The sequence below is a fragment of the Mesoplodon mirus genome (assembly GCF_964341445.2).
Source record: "Mesoplodon mirus genome assembly, chromosome: X".
In the NCBI taxonomy this organism is placed as follows: Eukaryota; Metazoa; Chordata; class Mammalia; order Artiodactyla; family Ziphiidae; genus Mesoplodon; species Mesoplodon mirus.
Genome location: NC_138981.1, coordinates 5,155,420 through 5,178,399, shown reverse-complemented (window position 1 = coordinate 5,178,399; position 22,980 = coordinate 5,155,420). Strand labels below are relative to the sequence as shown.

The window sequence follows — 22,980 nt, the reverse complement described above, 5'->3', positions numbered from 1 at the left end:
CACAGCAAGGGGCCACATAAGCCCTGAGCTGACCCTTGGACACTCCAGTCACCCTTCCAAGGCACGGACGATGCCTGCTTCTCAGAATGCTCTTCCCCAGAAAGCCACATGGCTGCTGCTTCACCACCTTCTAGGTTGTCTGAAATGTGACCTTCTCCATGGTCCAGTAAAACAGGCAGTGACACTTTCCACCAAGTATTTCTCAGTATTTTGAATTTACAGTAAGAAAACTGAAAGTGGCGTTAGCAGTATCAAGTACGTCTTTTCTTAATGGAGACACGTTTTGTTAGATATTAAGACAAAATGTGTTGGAGTAGTGCTTCTCAAACTTAACTGTGCATATGAAACACATGGGGATCTTATTAAACTGGAAATTCAGATTCAGCAGCTCTGGAGAGAGGACCAAGGATGCGCCTTTCTCACAGGCTCCCAGGTGATATCCAGAACACAACTGGGCTACGATTTGAGCACAGGGTCCTGAGAGGGTTTTTTTAACCTTTAGAAATGTGAAGACATACTGAAATGTGAAAATAAAAAACAAGAAGTTATTTTCTTTTTAATTATCACTATCAACATGTTGGTATATTTGAGTTTTCTTCATCTATAGAGCCTGCCTTTCTCTTCACTACATTAATTCATTTAAAAAAATTAATGAGCACATACTATGCAACACACAATCAGTGTATTGGGTGCTGAGTATGTAAAAACAACTGGAGACTCAGCCCCCCTGGTCAGTGCACTTACAATGATGTGCGTGAAAGACAGGATGGGCGGGGGGAGAACACTTCAGTTTCCATTGCTAAGATGGGATAAGCCCAGAACTCCACATAAACATGCACAGTCTTATCACCACTCAACATGCCCTTCCACACAGTAAAAAACCAGACAAGTTTAACAGCAGCTCCCAATCAACTCAAAGAACTTTGCACATAATTTCCCTGGAACATTCAGAAACGATTTCTGTAACTGATATCCCATCTGTATAATGCATAATTATATGGCGAGGACAGGGAAAGTGTAAAACACCAATAATATCTCAAGAAAACGATTTCAGGAAGTTCAGGCTGAGTAACACGTACATCTTGTGGTATGTTGTTTGATTTCCATTATAGAAACAATTTTATTCTCTGGATAGACACAATTACCTCAAGTATGACAACTATCTCATTATAATGGCATCATATTTTAGCATAAAATGGCATGTTTCGAGAATTGATAAAGGAGCTAATTCTTTTCTGTCTTGGTAAAAACAGTCTCTGAACAATGGTTTGTGTCACTGTGGAGTTTTTTTTTTTTTTAATGTTTTGTTTCCAGACACTGCAGACAGTAGTGCCCGGGCAGATATTACATGTACGAGAAGAATCACGACCCGTCTCTCCTTACACTATATGGAGGCTGGTCACGTGTCCACTAACCGCCTTGCCATATATTCACTCAGTGTTTATTCATTGACTGCACTTCTGCTAAGAGTCTGGTACGGTGCTGCGCTGACCTTGGGAACAGAAAGATGATGAAGGCTCCTTCTCTACCTTTGAGGTTCTCAGTTCACAAAGGAAAACACGTAAATGGTTAAGTATTAATTCCTCAGGGGAAGGGAGAGAGAATGGAACTACATAGTACTGTGGGCAGAGAAGGCAGGAAGGGATTGACTGGTCTTGAAGGAGTAAAAACTTACCAAATGCATTGTAAATTTTTCATTCTCTTGGGGTGAGTCAAGGAACTTAATGAAGGTGCACGGTGTGACAAAGCTTAGGGACAGTTTCAACATGGCCAAGGTGGAGACAAGGGAGAGGATGGAACAAAGGTAATCTGAAAAAGAGTGAGGCCAATAGAAATAAAAACAGAAATAAACAAATGGGACCTAATCAAACTTACAAGGTTTTGCACAGCAAAGAAAACCAGAAAACAAACAAACCCAAAGACAACCTACGGAATGGGAGAAAATATTTGCAAATGATGCGACCGATAAGAACTTCATCTCCAAAATATACAAACAGCACATGCAACTCAACAACAACAAAAAACAACCCAATCAAAAAACGTGCAGAAGACCTTAATAGACATTTCTCCAAAGAAGACATACAGATGGTCAACAGGCACATGAAAAGATGCTCAACGTTGCTAATTATTAGAGAAATGCAAATCAAAACTACAATGAGGTATCACTCAACTCACACCAGTCACAATGGCCATCATCAAAAAGTCCTACAAATAACAAATGCTGGAGAGGGTGTGGAGAAAAGGGAACCCTCCTACACCGTTAGTGGGAATGTAAGTTGGTGCAGCCACTATGGTACATATACACGATGGAACATTACTCAACCATAAAAAAGAATGAAATAATGCCATTGGCAGCAACAGGGATGGACCTAGAGATGATCATACTGAGTGAACTAAGTCAGAAAGAGAAAGACAAATGTCATATGATATCATATGTGGAATCTAAAATATGACACAAATGATCTTACCTACAAAACAGAAACAGACTCACAGACATAGAGAACAGATTGGTGGTTGCCAAGGGGGAAAGGGGTAGAGAGAGGGATGGACTGGGAGTTAGGGGCTGGTAGATGCAGACTATTACATTTAGAATGGATAAACAACAAGGTCCAAATGTAGAGCACAGGGAACTGTATCCAATCTCCTGGGATAAACCATAATGGGAAAGAATTTTTAAAGAAAGAATGTCTCTATGTGTATACCTGAGTCACTTTGCTGTACAGCAGAGACTGGCACAACATTGTAAATCAACTATACTTCAATTAAAAAGAAAAAAAGTGAGGCCAGATTTTGACAGACTTTGTTCCCCAGCAGAGAACTTCAGAACAAGGGGAAACAGCTTTGCTGAATGGCACCAAAATTTAGAAGTGACAAAATTTTAAAAGGTTATGCAAATTAAACTATTTCATTTACACAGGACAATGCATGTACTCCTTTGGCAGTATGGAAAAAAAAACCTGAGATTGGTTCGTACTTCCCAGAAAGAGTTAGTAAGATAAAAACACCATTACATGATGCCCCAAAGTGATTATACCCTCCTGTGAGTCATTTCATAAATTGAGGATGGTTTGGGTGCTTGTGGTGGAAAAGCCAGTCAGGAGTTGTAAATTGAGGGTGTTTCTGGAAAGCGGGAATGTCTCAAATCTTTTTATTTTGTAACAAAGGTTAGTGTAAACGTGTACTAAAGTTATGCATATATTTAATAAAACTGTCCTGCTTTCACTATGATGAAAACGATTCTATTTTAAAGTCCACCATGAGAAAACAAAAGCTGTCAGGTGACATTTTAGTGTGTCACTGTCCAGATGGACTAGATAGCTCAGGATGACCAAATAGCCTCAGTTTTAACAAGGTGAATAGACCAAAAACAAACAAAAAGGAGATAAAAACGGAACTCAGAGGAAAGGGAAATTTACTCTAAGGAAACCTATCTCTACTATTCTTTTATCTTCTAAAGTTGGATGCTTTGTGCTTTAATGTTGAGTATTTCTTCTTTAAAAAAAATATGACAGACCTAAGTGAACATTATGATATGAAATATTAAAATGACATATTTGTGTTTATGGACAAAGGTGAGGAATATCTACTAAAATGAAATCAGCGTGAAGATAAGATGCACTGGATTATCAAATGAGATTCACTCTGAAATCTTACCTAGTATCAAACTTCACTAATAATTCCACATGGGCAAAGCCGTTTTTGGATCATTAACACTTGTAGAATCCTTTTTTGTTTCATTTGACACTCTGATCCAGGTTTAACATACAAGGTCTCTACGCAATGCTTGTGAAATTGTGGAAGCATATCCTCTATACAGAAGGAAGCAACTACTTTCATGAACCACCTTTTTTTCTACTCAGATATTTCCATCACTTATGTAACATCATCTGGGGAGCCCTGTCCCTAAACTCATAAACAATACCAGGTAGACCAGTTACATTCTGCTAAAAGTGGATGGATATAGACTCTACCATAAGGAACTACCGTTTCAGTGTTTGCCAAGAGGTCTGACATTGACAAGCTCACAGGGAGTACTACCCTGGTCACCTTCATTCTTTTTCTGTGTCCCCAGTTAAAAAAAGACAATGGATTCCCAGACTGCCACTAACCCTTTCTTTTCCATGTGTGTTAAGATTATGGCATTTTTTTCCTGCACTATTTAAATCTTATTTTTTTTTAATTTGCAAACATTGAAAAATACAGAATGAAGGACTTCCCTGGTGGTCCAGTGGTGAAGACTCCATGCTCCCACTGCAGGGGACCTGGGTTTGATCCCTGGTCAGGGAACTGGATCCCGCGAGCCACAATGAAAGATCCTGTGTGCCACAACTAAGATCCGGCACAGCCAAATAAAAAATAAATTAATTAATTAATTAAAAAAAAAAAAAAAAAAAAACAGAATGAGCCAAGATTTCTGTTCAGATAACTTCAGGAAGTTACATGAGCTAATATCCGTATTTTAAGACAAGCACAAGAAAGCAATAGTAGAAGTTTCCTGTGGACTTCTTAGCAGGGAATGGGCACTTGTCTAATACAAAAAGTGGCAGGTGGGCTTCCCTGGTGGCACAGTGGTTGAGAGTCCGCCTGCCGATGCAGGGGACACGGGTTCGTGCCCCGGTCCGGGAAGATCCCACATGCCGCGGAGTGGCTGGGCCCGTGGGCCGTGGCCGCTGAGCCTGTGCGTCCAGAGCCTGTGCTCTGCAATGGGAGAGGCCACAACAGTGAGAGGCCCGCGTAACGCAAAAAAAAAAAAAAAAGTGGCAGGTAGTTCTGTACATATCCTATTTGTTTATCTCTACTGCCGGAAGGTCTAGAAATGTCTATATGGCCTTCAGATTTCTTCATGTAAGCACTGGTGATGAAATAATTTCTGCTTCTGGGTAAGGCTTTTCACTTTAATAGTTGTTGCAATTTCTTTTCAGTTGTTACTTAGAGAATTTATTCGCCAAACAGTCCACACATGTTTCAGATTATTATTCCTACAGAGCATTCTTGTTTGGCTAAACCAGAAGAAATCCACTACAACAGTTTCATGCATTGGGAAATAGTATCCTCGCAAACGGTTCCTCTTGCTGCAGTCAAACTGGATATGGGGCCAATGAATCACTAGACTTCTGACCGAGGAAAAGTTGTATAAATCAATGGTACTCTGTAAATAATATATGAGACTGGATACTCAATGTTTTACATTGAGGTCTGGGAGGAGGGGGCCCTGGGTCAGGCAGAGTAGAGATTAATGAGGTTGTTTATATTTCCTGCTCTGTGGGTAAATAACTCAATATTTGCCAAGGAAGTCACTGATGGAAACAGTAGACCTTGCATTTATGTGTTAGGTATCTTGAGACCATAGTCAATAGAAATTAATTAAGTGGTACAATATCTATGATTAAATATGTCTTTAGGGAAAACTAGAAAAGTCACTAAAAAGGAAATGGAAGAAAAAGGAAGCAAATTCTAAGCAGCAGGAGCATAAATAATGATGAACTAAGTTGTAAATAGTAGCTGAAACAACGATAAACTAAGTTGTACACACAGCTCATTCAAGGCATGTCAAGAACAGCCCTGTGTTCCATATATTTTTCACATTCAATCAGTATTTGTTGGGGCTTGTTCCCATAAGGAACGATACTCAAGTCCTCAAGTAGGAGAGTGAGTTTGTCAAAGGAAGGCCCAAGGCTGGCGGGACAGAGGTCTTGGAAGGGGAAGGGGTCAGTTAACCAGAGAGAGTGGTGGAGGAGTGGGGAAAGGATGGTAGTGTGGTGAAGCCAGTCCTGTCTGCGATACCAAGTGCACGGGAGAAACAGATACATGTTTAAAAACCTATTGCAGGATTGTGTGATGAATGTCTGAATCTAAGGCCATGTGCATTCACCCAGAGGCCCCAAAGTCAATTACCGGTACAAGCCAAGTTTTCTGAAGAGCATCGCATCTGTGATGAAGCAGGAATTTGAAAAGGACTAGATGAAGTGCATCTCAGAAAATTGAAAGAGGTTCCATCTTGGGGAAGCTGATGGTGAATTAAGACGTGAAATAGGAGTTGGCATTAGACATGTAAAGATGCAGAGAGAATAGGCAGGAGTGAGTGGAGATGGGACAAAAGACGTCCAGACAGAGGGAAGAACAGGCTCAAAGGTCTCGCTCGCCCTGTAGGGTCAGGACTGGCTTTAACTGAATACGACCTCAGGCTCTCCATGACCTAGACCCTGCCGGGCTGTCAGCCTCATAGAGCATCATCTCTCATCACCCACCTGCCTGTGCAGTCTAAGCTTCAGCCATACCGCCCTTCTTCACTCTACTCTAGATCCAAGAGTGGGAACTTAGCAGCTGCTTGGTTATCGGCCACGAGGGAGAGGATTCAGTGGAATCCCACATGGCCCCGGAAGGCTGTCAATCGCTACAGCTATTTTGAAGGGCAATTTGCCTTCCACTCTGCTAAGTGCTTTACCGATATTTTTTGAAGTCTTACTGTCTCTGTCCCACAGAGGATGGAATGGTAGCCTAGAGAGGTAAAGGGGTGGACTTAAAGCCCCACGTCAGAGCTTGGTCCTGAACCCACATCTGCCTGGCTCCAAGCTCTTCTTCTTACTATTGCAGCTCCCTCCCACCAAAGCCGAGATACAAATACGAGTCACACAGTGTTACGGTGCTTGAGTTTTGCTTATATAAAAATGGGACTTTCTTACAATGCAAGAACTAGGCACCAGAATGCACATCTATTTTAGAAATAGCTATTGTATACCAAAATTGTATAAAATATCATTGCTGGTATTCCTCTAAGAAATGACAATGTTATGGGGAAACAAATATTGCCATAGCATTCTGATTCCTTCATAATGATGCTTTGTGTTATTAAAATGTGTTCTGTAGACTGAATGTTTGTGTCCCCACCTCCTGCCAGCTCCAGATGTTGACATCCTAACCCGCCATGTGTTGGGATTAGGAGGTGGGACCTTTGGGAGGTGATGAGATCATGGGGGTGGAGCCCTCAAGAATGGGATCAGTGCCCTTAAAAAAGAGATCCCAGAGAGAAGACACAGTGAGTGAGAAGATTATGAACTGGGAAGTGGGTTCTCACCAGACACTGGATCTGCTGACACTGTAATCTTGGACCTCCAGGCTTCCAGATAACTGAGAAATAAATATCTGTTGCTTATAAGCCACCCAGGCAAATGGTATTCTTTCATAACAGCCCAAATGAACTAAGACAAGGGGTTTGGGTTTTTCATGGATTAGGATACAAACCACCTGTGAAGAAGTTTAGACCAACACTGGGCTTATGTTCCAAATGGATTTAGTTTCTATCCACTTCTAAATCCACAATGGAAAAGAAAGGCACAAATTCCAGACAATGAAGCTAAACTGGTCACTTCCCCCAATATTGAGCCTGTGAAAAATGTATTTTTACTTTTGTAAGACTTGTTTCTTAATCTTTATAAATTAACGTACACCAATTTAAAGATGCACAAGAAACAGTACAAACAAAAGAGGAAATTGATTAAAAAAAAAGGCAGCTGGAAAACACAGGAAGAGAATGAATTTAGCTAAAAGTGGGCTGTTGATGTAGTTAGAATCTGGTTAAACAGCAAAAGCGAAATGTCAAACTGAAAATAATTAGCAAACCTACACATTAACTGGGACAGTGAGTTAACCAAACAACACATTGCATACAACTCAGATGAAGTATGTTGTGCTGGTAGGCTGGGAAGAACTACCAAAATATAACAAAGTAATAAATTTATAATACTAGCTCCAAATCATAGAAGGTTACCTCTAAGGATTTTAATTTTGGAGGAAAAGTGAAGGAGAAAGGCACATTATTAGATTCAATGATTATTTCATACCACAATCTTTGAAATTCTGTCTCAAACACAGGCTATTACTATTCAAAATTGTTTTCAAAATATTCATTTCTCTTATTGAATAAATGTATTTGTCTCCTTAAAGAAACTGGAAAATTATTTATGTACCTAGGGAGTCAAATGAAGGCAATATTGGATTCACATACAATAAAACCCCAATAAAACCACTACAGAATATCATCTTCATGTTTAGTTATCTTTAAACCTTCCAGATGGTACAATCACTGTGAGTGTTCCAGTAATGGCATAACTGCACGTGATAAAACTAGAAATGCACATGAGCTATCATCCCAACGTTCTAACCTTCTGGTAAATCTACCTTAAAGATGTTCACCTTCATCCTAATGATGTATTTATGTGGGTTTGAAATTCCTAGGAGCATTAATGGAAGCTTTGATCATTTAATGAATCCAAGAGCGGGATGTTAGGATGAGCTATTCAATGATATATTTAATTTACTCCTAAAATATATAATAATACTTACTGTGTCTATTCTGACTGGAGTAATTGGTTGCAATTAAAATAATGAGATATTCTAAATGATTCATGCAATACAAAGGCAGAGTGATATGTAATCTGTAATTTCTTTATCATTTTTATGCTGATACATTTCTTCTTAATTCTCATAAGCTTTTGAGCTAATAAGAATATATTTTGTCATATGGGTTATATTCTGGAGGACTTATTTCTCAACATTGCTAATGTGAAAACCATTTGACTGAACCTAAAGTATAATGTAAACATGTAATTGGGACAATAAACTTTGGAAAACTGTAGGGAGCTATGTACAACTGAAGACATGCTTATTCTGTGACCCAGCATTCCCACTCCTGGGTAAATATGCAAAGCGTTTTTATGCGAGTTCACCAAAAGACACATGCAGGGATGGTTAGAGGGCCATTCTGTAGTATTTTTAAGCTACAGACTTTTGAGAATAAAGTTAAGGCCTTGGTTGGGCACTTCATTGCAGAATTATTGCCTAATTATTACTTGTGATTTAAAACAAGTTAGTTCAAACTACTAGGTAGAAAAAAAATACAAGGATGTAGTGTGCAACACAGGGAATATAAACAATATTTTATAATAACTTTAAATGGAGTAAAATCTATAAAAATACTGAATCACTGTACATCTGAAACGTATATAACATTGTAAATCAACTGTGCTCCAATAAAAAGTTAGTTCATATCCTTGATAATATGATACTAAATACTAGCCAGATAATATTTATTGAATTCTGTGTATACAAATAAGTGTATTGATTGCCAATGGGAATACTGCTCTAATTAACTGCTGTGTATGAACTCCTTTAATCCTGAGAGCAGCTTTATGAAATATCATTGTGCCTTTTTTAAAGACCAAGAAAATGAGGTGTAAAAAGATCCTTTGTTTGACGTCAAATAAATAGAAAGTGGTAAGTGCTATGAAGAAAATAAATCAGGAAAACGTTCTGGAGACTGACTGGCAGATTTCCTTCATATTGTACGGTTAGGGCTGGCTTTTTTAGAGTGGATATATAAACTGAAACCTGCAAGTTAAGGACTCAGCCATGTGGACACACTGGGGAAGATGATTCCAGGCAGAGGGAGCCCTCAGGGACGGGGTCCATAGGCAGGAATTAGCATAGCATGTTTGAGGAACCTGTGGAGCTGAAACCTCGGGCTGGAGGGATGAGCTTGAAGAGGCGAAGAAAGGCAGGTCATGGAAGGCCTTCTATGCTAGTCTAGGAGTTTCGCTTCCATCAAAGTGTGATTGAAGCCCTGCAGGGTTTGGAGCAAGAGTGATAATTTATCACGCAAACTGTGGAATTTCTGGCAAACTGATACTGGATTGTGTAGGAGTGGTGACTGGGAGACCCCTAGGAAGCTCTTGTAACAACAGAGATGAAATGATGGCGGCATGGAGAAAGCTGTCACTAGTAGAAATGAAGAAAACTGGACAGATCTGGAATACAATTTAAAAGTAGAGTTGACAAGGCTTATTAATGGAGTCTATGAATGGATGTGGGAAGAGAGAAAGGAAGGAATCACATGTGTGAATCCGGGTTCCCATGCTGGTGAATGACATGGAAATACTGGGGAAAAGAGAGTTTGAGTATTTGTGGGTTATGGAAGCAGTAGCTTTATCTTGGATATGTTCCTGTTGAGTTGCCCTGTAGGCGTCCAAGGGTAGAGATCAATTAGGTAGCTGGATTCAGGATTTTAGGGTCGAGGTCAGAGATAAGAATTTGGGAGTCATCATGATGTAGATGCTATATAACATTGCCTCTGGAGACAACACCGCCAGCGGGAAAATGGGGGCCAAAGTTGGAGCCCTGGGAAAGTCCACCATGAGAACTCAGAGGAAAAGGAGGTGGCAAAGAACAGGAGAAAAATTGTGTAAGTGTGTGCCACCACCAGAGATGAGAAAACGTGTTTACAACAGAAATGGTTTGATGAAAAGCAATAAAACGGAAGAATAACAGCTAAGGAATTTAAAACGCTTTAAAAAATTATCCGGGTTTAACTTAATAGCAGTCAAAATTATAATAATAAAATATATACACATCTCTATTTTGCATACCTGTTTATGTGTATGTGTAGGTGCGTGTATCAAAGAAAGGAATCTCTGCTATTTGAAAAACTTCTGAAAAAAATCTTTTTCACGTAGCATGAGGAGTTTAATTTTCCTGATAGTTGTTCCAATGAGAGATCTAAGTTCTGAAATATGTGTCTTTATTTTCTCGAGCTGACAGAAAGAAGTCAAGGGCAAGGTCTTTCTTCCCATGTCACTACCATCATCTCTACACCTTCCAAGTTCATCTTTTGTTGCTTCAAATCCAGAGTGCCTACCTGAAAAATGATGGTACCCCATTACCTGATCCCTGCCATGTCGTTAATTTAGGTTTCCCAGGTGACCATCTCAAATGAATGCCAGATGGCAACTCAGCCTGACGTCAGACATCACAGAGAGGCTGAAACGACACCTGCCTGGCGATTATGCATCTGCTGAAGTTTAGTCAAGATCATCTAAGTTCCCTCCTAAAACAACACCTTGGAATAGGAAAACTGTACAGATTAGCAGTAGTTGTGTAAAAGCAGAGTTCTTTGGGTGTGCATTCAAGCCACAGATTTAACGATTGGCATTTTCCTGATGCACGTCCAAAGCACACGTCGCTATTCTCCCGGATGAGCAGGGCAAGAGGCACTTCTGGGGGAGACATAGCAGGACACCAAGTCAACTGTGTGCAGGATAGGCAGGTTTATAGCAGTGTTCACTGGCTTCTGGATCTACCAAATGTCCTGTCTACATTGACGGTGGCTGGTATCGTTCCAGGGCTAAGTTCTGTTGTGACCTTTCTGTGCCTCCTGGCTAAATAACGGGAGCTTGCTGGGGAGACAGGGGCCATGCTGGGCCCTGGGACATGTTAAAAGGAAGCCTTAGTCCCTAATCTTGACTCTTAGATGAGCATGCAGTGTCCTGCCCTCCATTACTGAGAGCAAGGGCAGAGTCTCACGTCTGATCCCCAGTGTAACATCAACCAGAAAACACTGACTCTCTCATACTTGGGGCAGTACTTCTTTTTCCTCAGCAGGTTTTGATTCCTATGTCATGCTTTTCAGAAACTTTGCAGTTTCAGCATTGTCATACATGGTTGATTTTACAAAATCACAAGTCAGATCATATTTAACTGTATTTTAGAAATCCTAAAAGGCAAAGAAGAAAGTAAAAGTAACCTATGATGTCTTCACCAGAGATACTTATTAGTATCTCTCAAGATTCTGAATGTTTTTCCTTCCCTCCTCCTCCCCAACTTCCTCCCTCTTTCATCTCTCTCTGTTTCTGTCTCTGTCAGATGTGGATGGGGATGTACATGAGGGAGTGTCTATAGCAGTCTCAAAGACATAGGTCTTCTAGATATATACATACACATCTTCCAAAATTTAATTAATTCTATAGAGATAGCATTATAGCCTGTATTTTTTGATTAATATTCTATTTTTGGACCTTTACCCATGAACTTAAATGCACTGAAAACATGATTCTTAGCAGCTGCAGAATATCCATTTTATGCAGGTACCATGGGTACTTGGACCCTTTGCTTTTCATTTTCCCACATATAACAACACGGTGTTGAAGATCCTTCTGTGGGGTGACTTTGACCCTGTCTGCTCTTCAGCCAGAGTCCTAGACATGTGGATATAGAAGTTCTTGGCTTTGTGAGATGGAAGAGGATATCCAGAAGGCCACAATATATTAATAGCATCATTGTCATCATGGCCAAGATTAAATAATGAGTATGACTGACTGGTGCCCAAATGAGGTAAACTAGGTAGCTCAAGTCCAAATATGTGTCATCAACACATATGCATGATTATTTATAAAGCAGTATTTACTCTGAGAAAAAAGAAAACCTTTAAGAATTCTCATCACCTCAACCCAGTATAGACGGTGTCAATCAGGACGAGACTTGTCTATGATTAAGAGGAAGATTTGGTGCATGGGAAAATGGCAAGGCTTGTTTAGAAGTCAGGGGCAACTGATGAGGGCTTAATTTCCAAGATACACAAACAGCTCATCTAACTCAACAACAAAAAAATAAACAACCCAATAGAAAACTGGGCAGAAGACCTAAATAGACATTTCTCCAAAGAGGACATACAGATGGCCAGTAGGCACATGAAAAGATGCTCAACATTCCTAATTATTAGAGAAATGCAAATCAAAACTACAATGAGGTACAACCTCACACCGGTCAGAACGGACATCATCAAAAAGTCTGCAAATAATAAATGCTGGAGAGGGTGTGGAGAAAGGGGAACCCTCCTACACTGTTGGTGGGAATGTAAATTGGTGCAGACACTATGGAAAACTGTATGGAAGTTCCTCAACAAACTAAAAATAGAACTACCATATGATCCAGCAGTCCCACTCCTGGGCGTATATCGAGACAAAACTATAATTCAAAAAGATACATGTACCCCTATATTCACAGCACTATTGACAATAGCCAAGAAAAGGAAACAACCTAAACGTCCATCGACAGAGGAATGGATAAACAAGATTTGGTATATATATACAATGGAATACTACTCAGCCACAAAAAAGAATGAAATAATAATGCCATTTGCAGCAACATGGATAGATCTAGAGATGCTCATACTAAAGGAGGTAAGTCAGACAGAGAAAGACAAACACCATATGATATCACTTATATGTGGAATCTAAAAAATGACACAAATGAACTTATCTACAAAACAGAAACAGACTCACAGACATAGAGAACAGACTTGTGGCTGCCAAAGAACTGAATCACTTTGCTGTACAGCAGAAATTAATACAACATTGTAAATCAACAATACTTCAAAAAAAAAAAAAGGTGGCAGGGATGAGAAATGCAGATTGTGTGACCTGGCAGGTCTGTTGGCTGCCATCTATTTCTGAGTTAATCTGTGAATAGTTTAGTAACATCTCTCCCTTCCAGTTCATTAAGTGAGGCCATCTTTTTTTTTTTTAACATCTGTATTGGAGAAAAATTGCTTTACATTGTTGTGTTAGTTTCTACTGTATAACAAAGTGAATCAGCTCTATGTATACATATATCCCCATATCCCTTCCCTCTTGCATCTCCCTCCCACCCTCCCTATCCCACCCCTCCAGGTGGTCACAAAGCACCGAGCTGATCTCCCTGTGCCATGCGGCTGCTTCCCACTAGCTATCTATTTTACATTTGGTACTGTATATATGTCCATGCCACTCTCTCACTTTGTCCCAGCTTACCCTTCCCCCTCCCTGTTTCCTTAGGTTCATTCTCTACACCTGTGTCTTTATTCCTGTGCTGCCCCTAGGCTCTTCAGAACCAATTTTTTTTAAATTCCATATATATGTATTACCATATGGTTTTCTTTTTCTGACTTACGGCACTCTGTATGGCAGATTCTAGCTCCATCCACTTCACTACAAATAACTCAATTTCGTTTCTTTTTATGGCTGAGTAATATTCCATGGTATATATGTGCCACATCTTCTTTATCCAGTTATCTGTCGATGGACATTTAGGTTGCTTCCATGTCCTGGCTACTGTAATAGAGCTGCAATGAACACTGTGATACATGACTCTTTTTGAATTATGGTTTTCTCAGGGTATATGTCCAGTAGTGGGATTGCTGGGTCATATAGTAGCTCTATCTTTAGTTTTTCAAGGAACCTTCATACTGGTCTCCATAGTGGCTATACCAATTTACATTCCCACCAACAGTGTAGGAAGGTTTTCTCTTCTCCACACCCTCTCCAGCATTTATTGTTTGTAGACCATTTGATGATGGCCATTCTGACTGGTGTGAGGTGATACCACATTATAGTTTTGATTTGCATTTCTCTAATGATTACTGGTGTTGAGCATCCTCTCATGTGTTTGTTGGCAATCTGTATGTCTTCTTTGGAGAAATGCCTATTGAGGTCTTTGGCCCATTTTTGGATTGGGTTGTTTGTTTTTTTGATACTGAGCTGCATGAGCTGCTTGTATATTTTGGAGATGAATCCTTTGTCAGTTGCTTCATTTGCAAATATTTTCTCCCATTCTGAGGGTTGTCTTTTCGTCTTGTTTATGGTTTCCTTTGCTGTGCAAAAGCTTTTAAGTTTCATTAGGTCCCATGTGTTTATTTTTCTTTTTATTTCCATTTCTCTAGGAGGTGGGTCAAAAAGGATCTTGCTGTGATTTATGTCATAGAGTGTTCTGTCTATGTTTTCGTCTAAGATTTTTATAGTGTCTGGCCTTACATTTAGGTCTTTCATACATTTTGAGTTTATTTTTCTGTATGGTGTTAAGGAGTGTTCTAATTTCATTCTTTTACAGGTAGCTGTCCAGTTTTCCCAGCACCACTTATTGAAGAGGCTGTCTTTTCTCCATTGTATATTCTTGCCTCCTTTATCAAAAATAAGGTGACCATACGTGTGTGGGTTTACCTCTGGGCTTTCTATCCTGTTCCATTGATCTATATTTCTGGTTTTGTGCCAGTACCACACTGTCTTGATTACCATAGCTTTGTAGTACAGTCTGAAGTCAGGAAGCCTGATTCCTCCAGCTCCATTTTTCTTTCTCAAGATTGCTTTGGCTATTCAGGGTCTTCTGTATTTCCATACAAATTGAGAAATATTTTATTCTAGTTCTGTGAAAAATGCCATTGGTAGTTTGATAGGGATTGCATTGAATCTGTAGATTGTTTTGTGTAGTATAGTCATTTTCAGAATGTTGATTCTTCCAATCCAAGAACATGGTATATCTCTCCATCTGTTTGTATCATATTTAATTTCTTTCATCAGTGTCTTATACTTTTCTGCATACAGGTCATTTGTCTCCTTAGGTAGGTTTATTCCTAGGTATTTTATTCTTTTTGTTGCAATGGAGTGTTTCCGTAGTTTCTCTTTCAGATTTTTCATCATTAGTGTGTAGGAATGCAAGAGATCTCTGTGCATTAATCTTTTATCCTGCTACTTTACCAAATTCATAGATCAGCTCTAGTAGTTTTCTGGTAGCATCTTTAGGATTCTCTACGTATAGTATGTCATCTGCAAACAATGACAGTTTCACTTCTTTTTTCTGATTTGGATTCCTTTTATTTCTTTTTCTTCTTTGATTGCTATGGCTAAAACTACCAAAACCATGCTGAATAATAGTGGTGAGAGTGGGCAACCTTGTCTTGTTCCTGATCTTAGTGGAAATGGTTTCAGTTTTTCACCATTGAGAACGATATTGGCTGTGGGTTTGTTGTATATGGCCTTTATTATGTTGAGGTAAGTTCCCTCTATGCCCACTTTCTGGAAAGTTTTATCATAAATGGGTATTGAATTTTGTCAAAAGCTTTTTCTGCATCTATTGAGATGATCATATGGTTTTTATCCTTCAGTTTGTTAATATGGTATATCACATTGATTGATTTGCATATATTGAAGAATCCTTGCATTCCTGGGGAAAAAAAACCCACTTGATCATGGTGTATGATCCTTTTAATGTGCTGCTGGGTTCTGTTTGCTAGTATTTTGTTGAGGATTTTTGCACCTATGTTCATCAGTGATATTGGCCTGCAGTTTTCTTTTTTTTGTGGCATCTTTGTCTGGTTTTGGTGTCAGGGTGATGGTGGCCTCAAAGAATGAGTTTGGGAGTGTTCCTCCCTCTGCTATAGTTTGGAAGAGTTTGAGAAGGATGGGTGTTAGCTCTTCTCTAAATGTTTGATAGAATTCGCCTGTTAAGCCATCTGGTACTGGGCTTTTGTTTGTTGGAAGATTTTTAATCAGAGTTTCAATTTCTTCCTGGTTCAGTCTTGGAAGGTTGTGCTTTTCTAACAATTTGTCCATTTCTTCCAGGTTGTCCATTTTATTGGCATACAGTTGCTTGTAGTAATCTCTCATGATCTTTTGTATTTCTGCAGTGTCAGTTGTTACTTCTCCTTTTTCATTTCTAATTCTATTGATTTGAGTCTTCTCCCTTTTTTTCTTGATGAGTCTGGCTAATGGTTTGTCAATTTTGTTTATCTTCTCAAAGAACCAGCTTTTAGTTTTATTGATCTCTGCCATCGTTTCTTTCATTTCTTTTTCATTTATTTCTCATCTGATCTTTATGATTTCTTTCCTTCTGCTAACTTTGGGGGGGGTTGTTGTTCTTTCTCTAACTGCTTTAAGTGTAAGGTTAGGTTGTTTATTCGAGATGTTTCTTGTTTCTTGAGGTAGGATTGTATTGCTATAAACTTCCCTCTTAGAACTGCTTTTGCTGCATCCCGTAGGTTTTGGGTCGTCGTGTTTTCATTGTCATTTGTTTTTAGGTATTTATTGATTCCCTGTTTGATTTCTTCAGTGATCTCTTGGTTATTTAGTAGTGTATTGCTTAGCCTCCATGTGTTTGTATTTTTTACCGTTTTTCCTGTAATTGATACCTACTCTCATAGCGTTGTGGTTGGAAAAGTTACTTGATATGATTTCAATTTTCTTAAATTTACCAAGGCTTGATTTGTGACCCAAGATATGATCTATCCTGGAGAATGTTCCATGAGCACTTGAAAAGAAAGTGTATTCTGTTGTTTTTGGATGGAATGGCCTATAAATATCAAGTCCATCTTGTTAATGTATCATTTAAAGCTTGTGTTTCCTTATTTATTTTCATTTTGGATGATCTATTGGTGAAAGTGGGGTGTTAAAGTTCCCTACTATTATTGTGTTACTGTCGATTTCCCCTTTTACGACTGTTAGCATTTGCCTTGTATATTGAGGTGCTCTTATGTTGGGTGCATAAATATTTACAATTGTTATATCTTCTTCTTGGATTGATCACTTGATCATTATGTAGTGTCCTTCTTTGTCTCTTGTAATAGTCTTTATTTTAAAGCCTATTTTGTCTGATATGAGAATTGTTATGCCAGCTTTCTTTTGATTTCAATTTGCATGGAATATCTTTTTCCATCCCCTCACTTTCAGTCTGTTTGTGTCCCTAGGTCTGAAGTGGGTCTCTTGTAGACAGCATATATATGGGTCTTGTTTTTGTATCCATTCAGCCAGTCTATGTCTTTTGGTTGGAGCATTTAATCCATTTACATTTAAGGTAATTATCGATACATATGATCCTATTACCATTTTCTTAATTGTTTTGGGTTTGTTATTGTAGGTCTTTTCCTTCTCTTGTGTTTCCTGCCTAGAGAAGTTCCTTTAGCATTTGTTGTAAAGCTGGTTTGGTGGTGCTGAATTCTCTTAGCTTTTGCTTGTCTGTAAAGGTTTTAATTTCTCTGTCGAATCTGAATGAGATCCTTGCTGGCTGGAGTAACCTTGGTTGTAGGTTTTTCCCTTTCATCACTTTAAATATGTCCTGCCACTCCCTTCTGGCTTGCAGAGTTTCTGCTGAAAGATCAGCTGTTAACCTTATGGGGATACCCTTGTATGTTATTTGTTGCTTTTGCCTTGCTGCTTTCAATGTTTTTTCTTTGTATTTAATTTATTTATTATTAGTATTTTTTTTTGCAGTACGCAGGCCTCTCACTGTTGTGGCCTCTCCCGTTGCGGAGCACAGGCTCCGGACATGCAGGCCCAGTGGCCATGGCCCACGGGCCCAGCCGCTCCGCGGCATGTGGGATCCTCCCAGACCGGGGCACGAACCCACGTCCCTTGCATCGGCAGGCGGACGCCCAACCACTGCACCACCAGGGAAGCCCCTGTATTTAATTTTTGATAGTTTGATTAATATGTGTCTTGGCGTGTTTGTCCTTGGATTTATCCTGTATGGGACTCTCTGTGCTTCCTGGACTTGATTATTTCCTTTCCCATGTTAGGGAAGTGTTCCATTATAATCTCTTCAAATATTTTCTCGGTCCCTTTCTTTTTCTCTTCTTCTTCTGGGACCCCTATAATTCAAATGTTGGTGCATTTAATGTTGTCCCAAGGTCCCTGAGACTGTTCAAGTGAGCCCATCTTAATGATCAATCTCCCTCATCCCAAGTGGTTCTGAATATAACTTTTGCACGTATTTGTTTTTACTTTGTGTCATTTTCCTTCATAGGTGTAATATGTCACTGATCCATGTGATAGTGTATTATGTCGATGTCACCCCTTTTGGTGAATCATCTTAGGAATGAAATAGGGTCCATGTGGGAGGCCCAAAGATGGGTTTGACAGGTCGGCTGCTGCATGTCTCCGAATTGTGTCCTCAAAGTAACTGAGAAAAAGACTCTGGACACACCAAGAAACTTGAGACTCTCTGGGAGATGAGGCATAAACAGCCTCAATAAAAGGCAATCCTGTTCATTCATCTGATGTTTGTATGTGCTGACACTATTATGAGTCAACTCCCAGGTGAAGACAAAGCACAAAATGAAAACATGAAGAATTAATCAGGATGCAATCCATCAGGAACCCCTGCGGAATTTGGTGCTCCTAGGAATGCAGATTCAGTCACCTAAGAAGCTTGGATTGTGAATTCAGGTCAACGTTTGTTGAACGACAAGCCAAAGAGAGATTCATCAGTCTCATATTTTCTTTTGCTCATAGGAGAAGACATACACATTTATTTGCAGAAACCTTCCTTCCCCTGCACACCCTGCCAACCCCCAAACTAAAATTCTAGGAATGTTTTATTATGTGGGCTTTTATGAGAGACAGATGATATGTACACTGATTCATTTGCAAAGTTCCCAAAACCTCTACTGAAACAGGCATCTCTCTACTACACTCCCTAGAAATGACAGGCAGAGAATATCAACCTGTCTCTCAGTTAACACATACTTGAAGATCCAGGAAGTGCATCGGTGATACCCCGAGAAACTCTGTTGACTCCAGAAAGAGTGCACATGTTTCTCCCAAGCATGCACAGTCACATGTGGGGCCCTTTGCCCTTTTTTTCTTCCTCAGTCTCCAGACGTTTCTGCCTCACCAGGAACAGCGTTTCCCCTGCAACAACAGATTTCGCTATTGCTGCTGTTTCAGAGCTTTCTCTATCTGGTATTCGGGGAAGCAGTTTGGTAGGGAGGGAGGGGAATGACAGAACAATTTTTGAGTGTCCTTCTCTGTTTTTTATCCCTTCGGAGAGGCTCTCCACGCAGAGTTGGCTGGGTGACTCATTCTTGACAACTGCACGCGATTGCAAGAGAGTTTTCTTTCCTTCCTCTGAGGCTGCCCATCCGTATTCAAACTGCTCTTCTCTATTGCTGCCAGAGGATTAATGATATTCGCCCCCAAGCTTCCCCTCTCTCTGAAGGCAGAACATAATGAGGACATTCTCATCCTCATCTTCTGAACAAGTTCCTGGTTCCATCAGCACAGCAATACTTCCTTGCCCTTTTTAGATACGTTGAAAAAAATCCAAATGGAAATGGTTCGTAACTCAGGCTCCACGTCATCGACGTGGCCACTGGAGCCCACACAGCATTAACTTCAGGAACCATGATAGAAATGTCCTTATGCAAAGCTTTACAGAATCCTCTTTCCTCCTTCTAAACACTTCTCCAGTCTCATCTGATGGGTCTTCCCTTTACCTCTCTAACTGAAGACCCCCTTGAAGATGCCGGCCTGGGAAGCTCACTGTCGTACACATGCATGTGCCTTCGTTTAAGATTTAATTAACTTTTAGGACTCTGACTTACGCCAAATGAAAGAGGTGAAATTTTACAGCATCTCCATTGGCTTTTCCGACCTGTCTTCCTAGTGTTGCCCAATCATCTGTTTCTGTGAAGCTCTCAGAAAGTTCCAGGGCCTCAAGGATCCCCCCTCCTGCGAAGCTCTTAGGATTTTCTGGTGGTTTGGGGTCAAATTCAGTGTTTAGCTAGATGCACTGTCAGGTAGCAAAACCAAACCAAAACAAATTTTAAAACAGATTTAATATCATTTGCATTTTCACCAAGTCGATTCTTGCCTAAATTTAAAGTAGATACATTTCAAACAAGAAGAGAGAGAGCGATTGCTACGCAGGAAGCTGGGAGGGGTTTGCTAGCCCTCAAGTCACATGACAGTGATAGATGCTGAATCCTCTAGGGCTTGTCTTGATGTTCTAAACACACGGTAGAAGGTTCTTGATCAGCTAGGTATTCAACGGATCATGGGGCACAAGACTTGGCACCAGAGGCTGTGTGCAATCCAGCATTTCTTTAAAGGGACTACCCTGTTTTATACGTATTTTTTAATAACATCAAAGCAATATTATAAGCACGTTTTTCTCATTCTCCTCCCTCCTATACACACCATGAACCACCCACCCATCTATCCATGCGGCCAGGCATCCATCCCTCACTCAGTACATTCACTCTCATTCACTTATCAAAAAAAATATTCATCCCAGACCTCTTACGCCAGATCCTGCACTGCGTTTCAAAAGCAGACCCAGGACCTGCCCTCCCAGCAACTGCCGTTCAGCAGGTGAGAACACTGCGTTCCGAAGGTACAGTAAACCTGGAGGATGCACAGACCGGAGTAACCCCTCACCACCTCTGTTTACGGCCCCCATGGCCCCCGCTGCACACAAAACAACATTTTCAATACAAATCAATTGCACGTTCACGCAGCATTGCTCTCCCTCGCAGAGAAATATCCCAGGTAAAGCTAAATCCGGGCAGGGGGAAGGAAGCTGAAATAACCGGCACCTTGTCCATCACAAGGAGGGTCTGTCAGCGGGATGGCCTCACCAGGGAGCCTTCAAACACATGGATTCCCTGTCTTCACACGAAAGCACTAGACAAACTTCCCACACGCGCCCCAGTTCTGGAAGGGCCTAGACTCCTATCCCAGTTTGTTGGATGCCCCTGGGGGCATTTAGCAGTCAACCTGGGTTTCCCACAGCCATCCTGGACTTCACAGCAAACACATCAGGTGAAGGCTTTTATGCTTTAGTCCCTCAGCGCAGGCACCCACCCCCTTGCCTGCTTGAAAATCACTACCCTCAGGAACCATTCTCAGTTGTGTCTTCCCTTTACCTCCATAACTGACTGTAGAACTCCCAGTCTCCTTTCCATTTGAATTCTTGAACATCCAGAGTGGCTTCTTTGTTTTAAATGCAATGAATCAGTAATAAAAGCCAATTTCAGGGCTTCCCTGGTGGCGTAGTGGTTGAGAATCTGCCTGCTAATGCAGGGGACACGGGTTCGAGCCCTGGTCTGGGAAGATCCCACATGCTGCGGAGCAACTAGGCCCGTGAGCCACAACTACTGAGCCTGCGCGTCTGGAGCCTGTGCTCGGCAACAAGAGAGGCCGCGATAGTGAGAGGCCCGTGCACCGCGATGAGGAGTGGCCCCCGCTCGCCGCAACTAGAGAAAGCCCTCACACAGAAACGAAGACCCAACACAGCCAAAAATAAATAGACAAATGAGGGTTAAAAAAAAAAAAGCCAATTTCATTAATTCGCTCACTGTATTCCTCCAGAGGGAAAGGCAGGTAAGAACACTCGTCATGTTAGGACGGGTATATTATGTGTCTCTGTTCCAGGGTATCATGCTTTTGCTTGGTTTGTGATGAGCTACGGACTATACACATAAATACTTAACAGAAATTAATTCTTTTGTTTGTAAGATATTATTATACTAAGTTTTATTGGATTTTAAAAACTGTACGGTTAACCACAGGAGTATAAGACTTTCTCCACTGGAAGTATGCTGTGTAATAAGGGAATTAAAGTTTAAAATCATGGAAAACTTTAAAATTCTGTGACTGCATTGTACTATTTACTGATTTAAATGGCAAGTTTTTAAGTGAATTATGTATACAGTATAAATGAATTTAATCCATTAGATTCCATACAAATACGGTCAAAGCTTTATGGTGGAACATAACCTTAAACATTTTTTTTCATATCATACATATATATGATGTTTAAAGTTACACATGTCCTATATGTATGCATATACATACCCACGTTTACATACGTATGTACATATACACATATGGAGGCACTTGAATCATTAAATCATATACTGTATGTAGAACAGTACATTAAATAAATTTAAATATGGTTTTATTACAAGTTGGTAAATATTCAATATAGGTACACTAAGTATGCTAATTCTCAAAATGTATTCAAGTCAATAAATAAAAATATGACCAGATTCCTTACTCCAGGACACAGGACAAATGTTTTAACAATAAGCAAACAAGGCATAAGTCAATAGAGGGAGTTATAACAATGCTTTGTTTGTCACTGACAGGCACATCAGACAGCACAGTATTAAGTAACATGATTTATCTTGGGCTTGCGATCTTTAATGTGAATCTGTAACAGAGAAACCCTTGCTTGCCAAAATAGAAAGGTTTATTCACACGCATTTTGGTGTGTTGCTATGTTTCCACGTGGAGGTTAAAAAATGTTTTCATTAAACACTATACTTGAAATGTGATTAGGCAAAAAGCTGTCTGCCAGTTTTATGGTCATCAATAATAAAACAGATAAACTCTTGAGGCAAGTATCTGTAACTCATGTTTAAGGCTGCTCCTACTAATAAGCCACCATATAAGCTATGCATTTTTAGGACACAGCCATGATATGATATTAGAACATGTTATTAAACAGTACAAGGAAGGGTGGTAGATTATTCAAGAAAGGCAAAGTAAAGTCTTTCTTGGTTGATGCCTATGAGGAGCACATGAAATGCTCTTAATTTAAAAAGAAAAAAGGAATTTAAAA

At 40.0% G+C, this 22,980-nt stretch overlaps 1 protein-coding gene across 1 annotated transcript in view; it reads right to left on the bottom strand.

The window, feature by feature from the left end:
• Nucleotides 1-1,409: 1,409 nt before the first annotated feature.
• Nucleotides 1,410-22,980, bottom strand: part of LOC309796428 (uncharacterized protein) — a 201,155-nt gene continuing 179,584 nt past the window's right edge. The window contains exon 4 of the mRNA XM_082609512.1: nucleotides 1,410-1,809. Within this exon, the coding sequence (XP_082465638.1) occupies nucleotides 1,762-1,809 (48 nt within the window). The 3' untranslated portion in view covers nucleotides 1,410-1,761. The remainder of the gene's footprint in view (nucleotides 1,810-22,980) is intronic.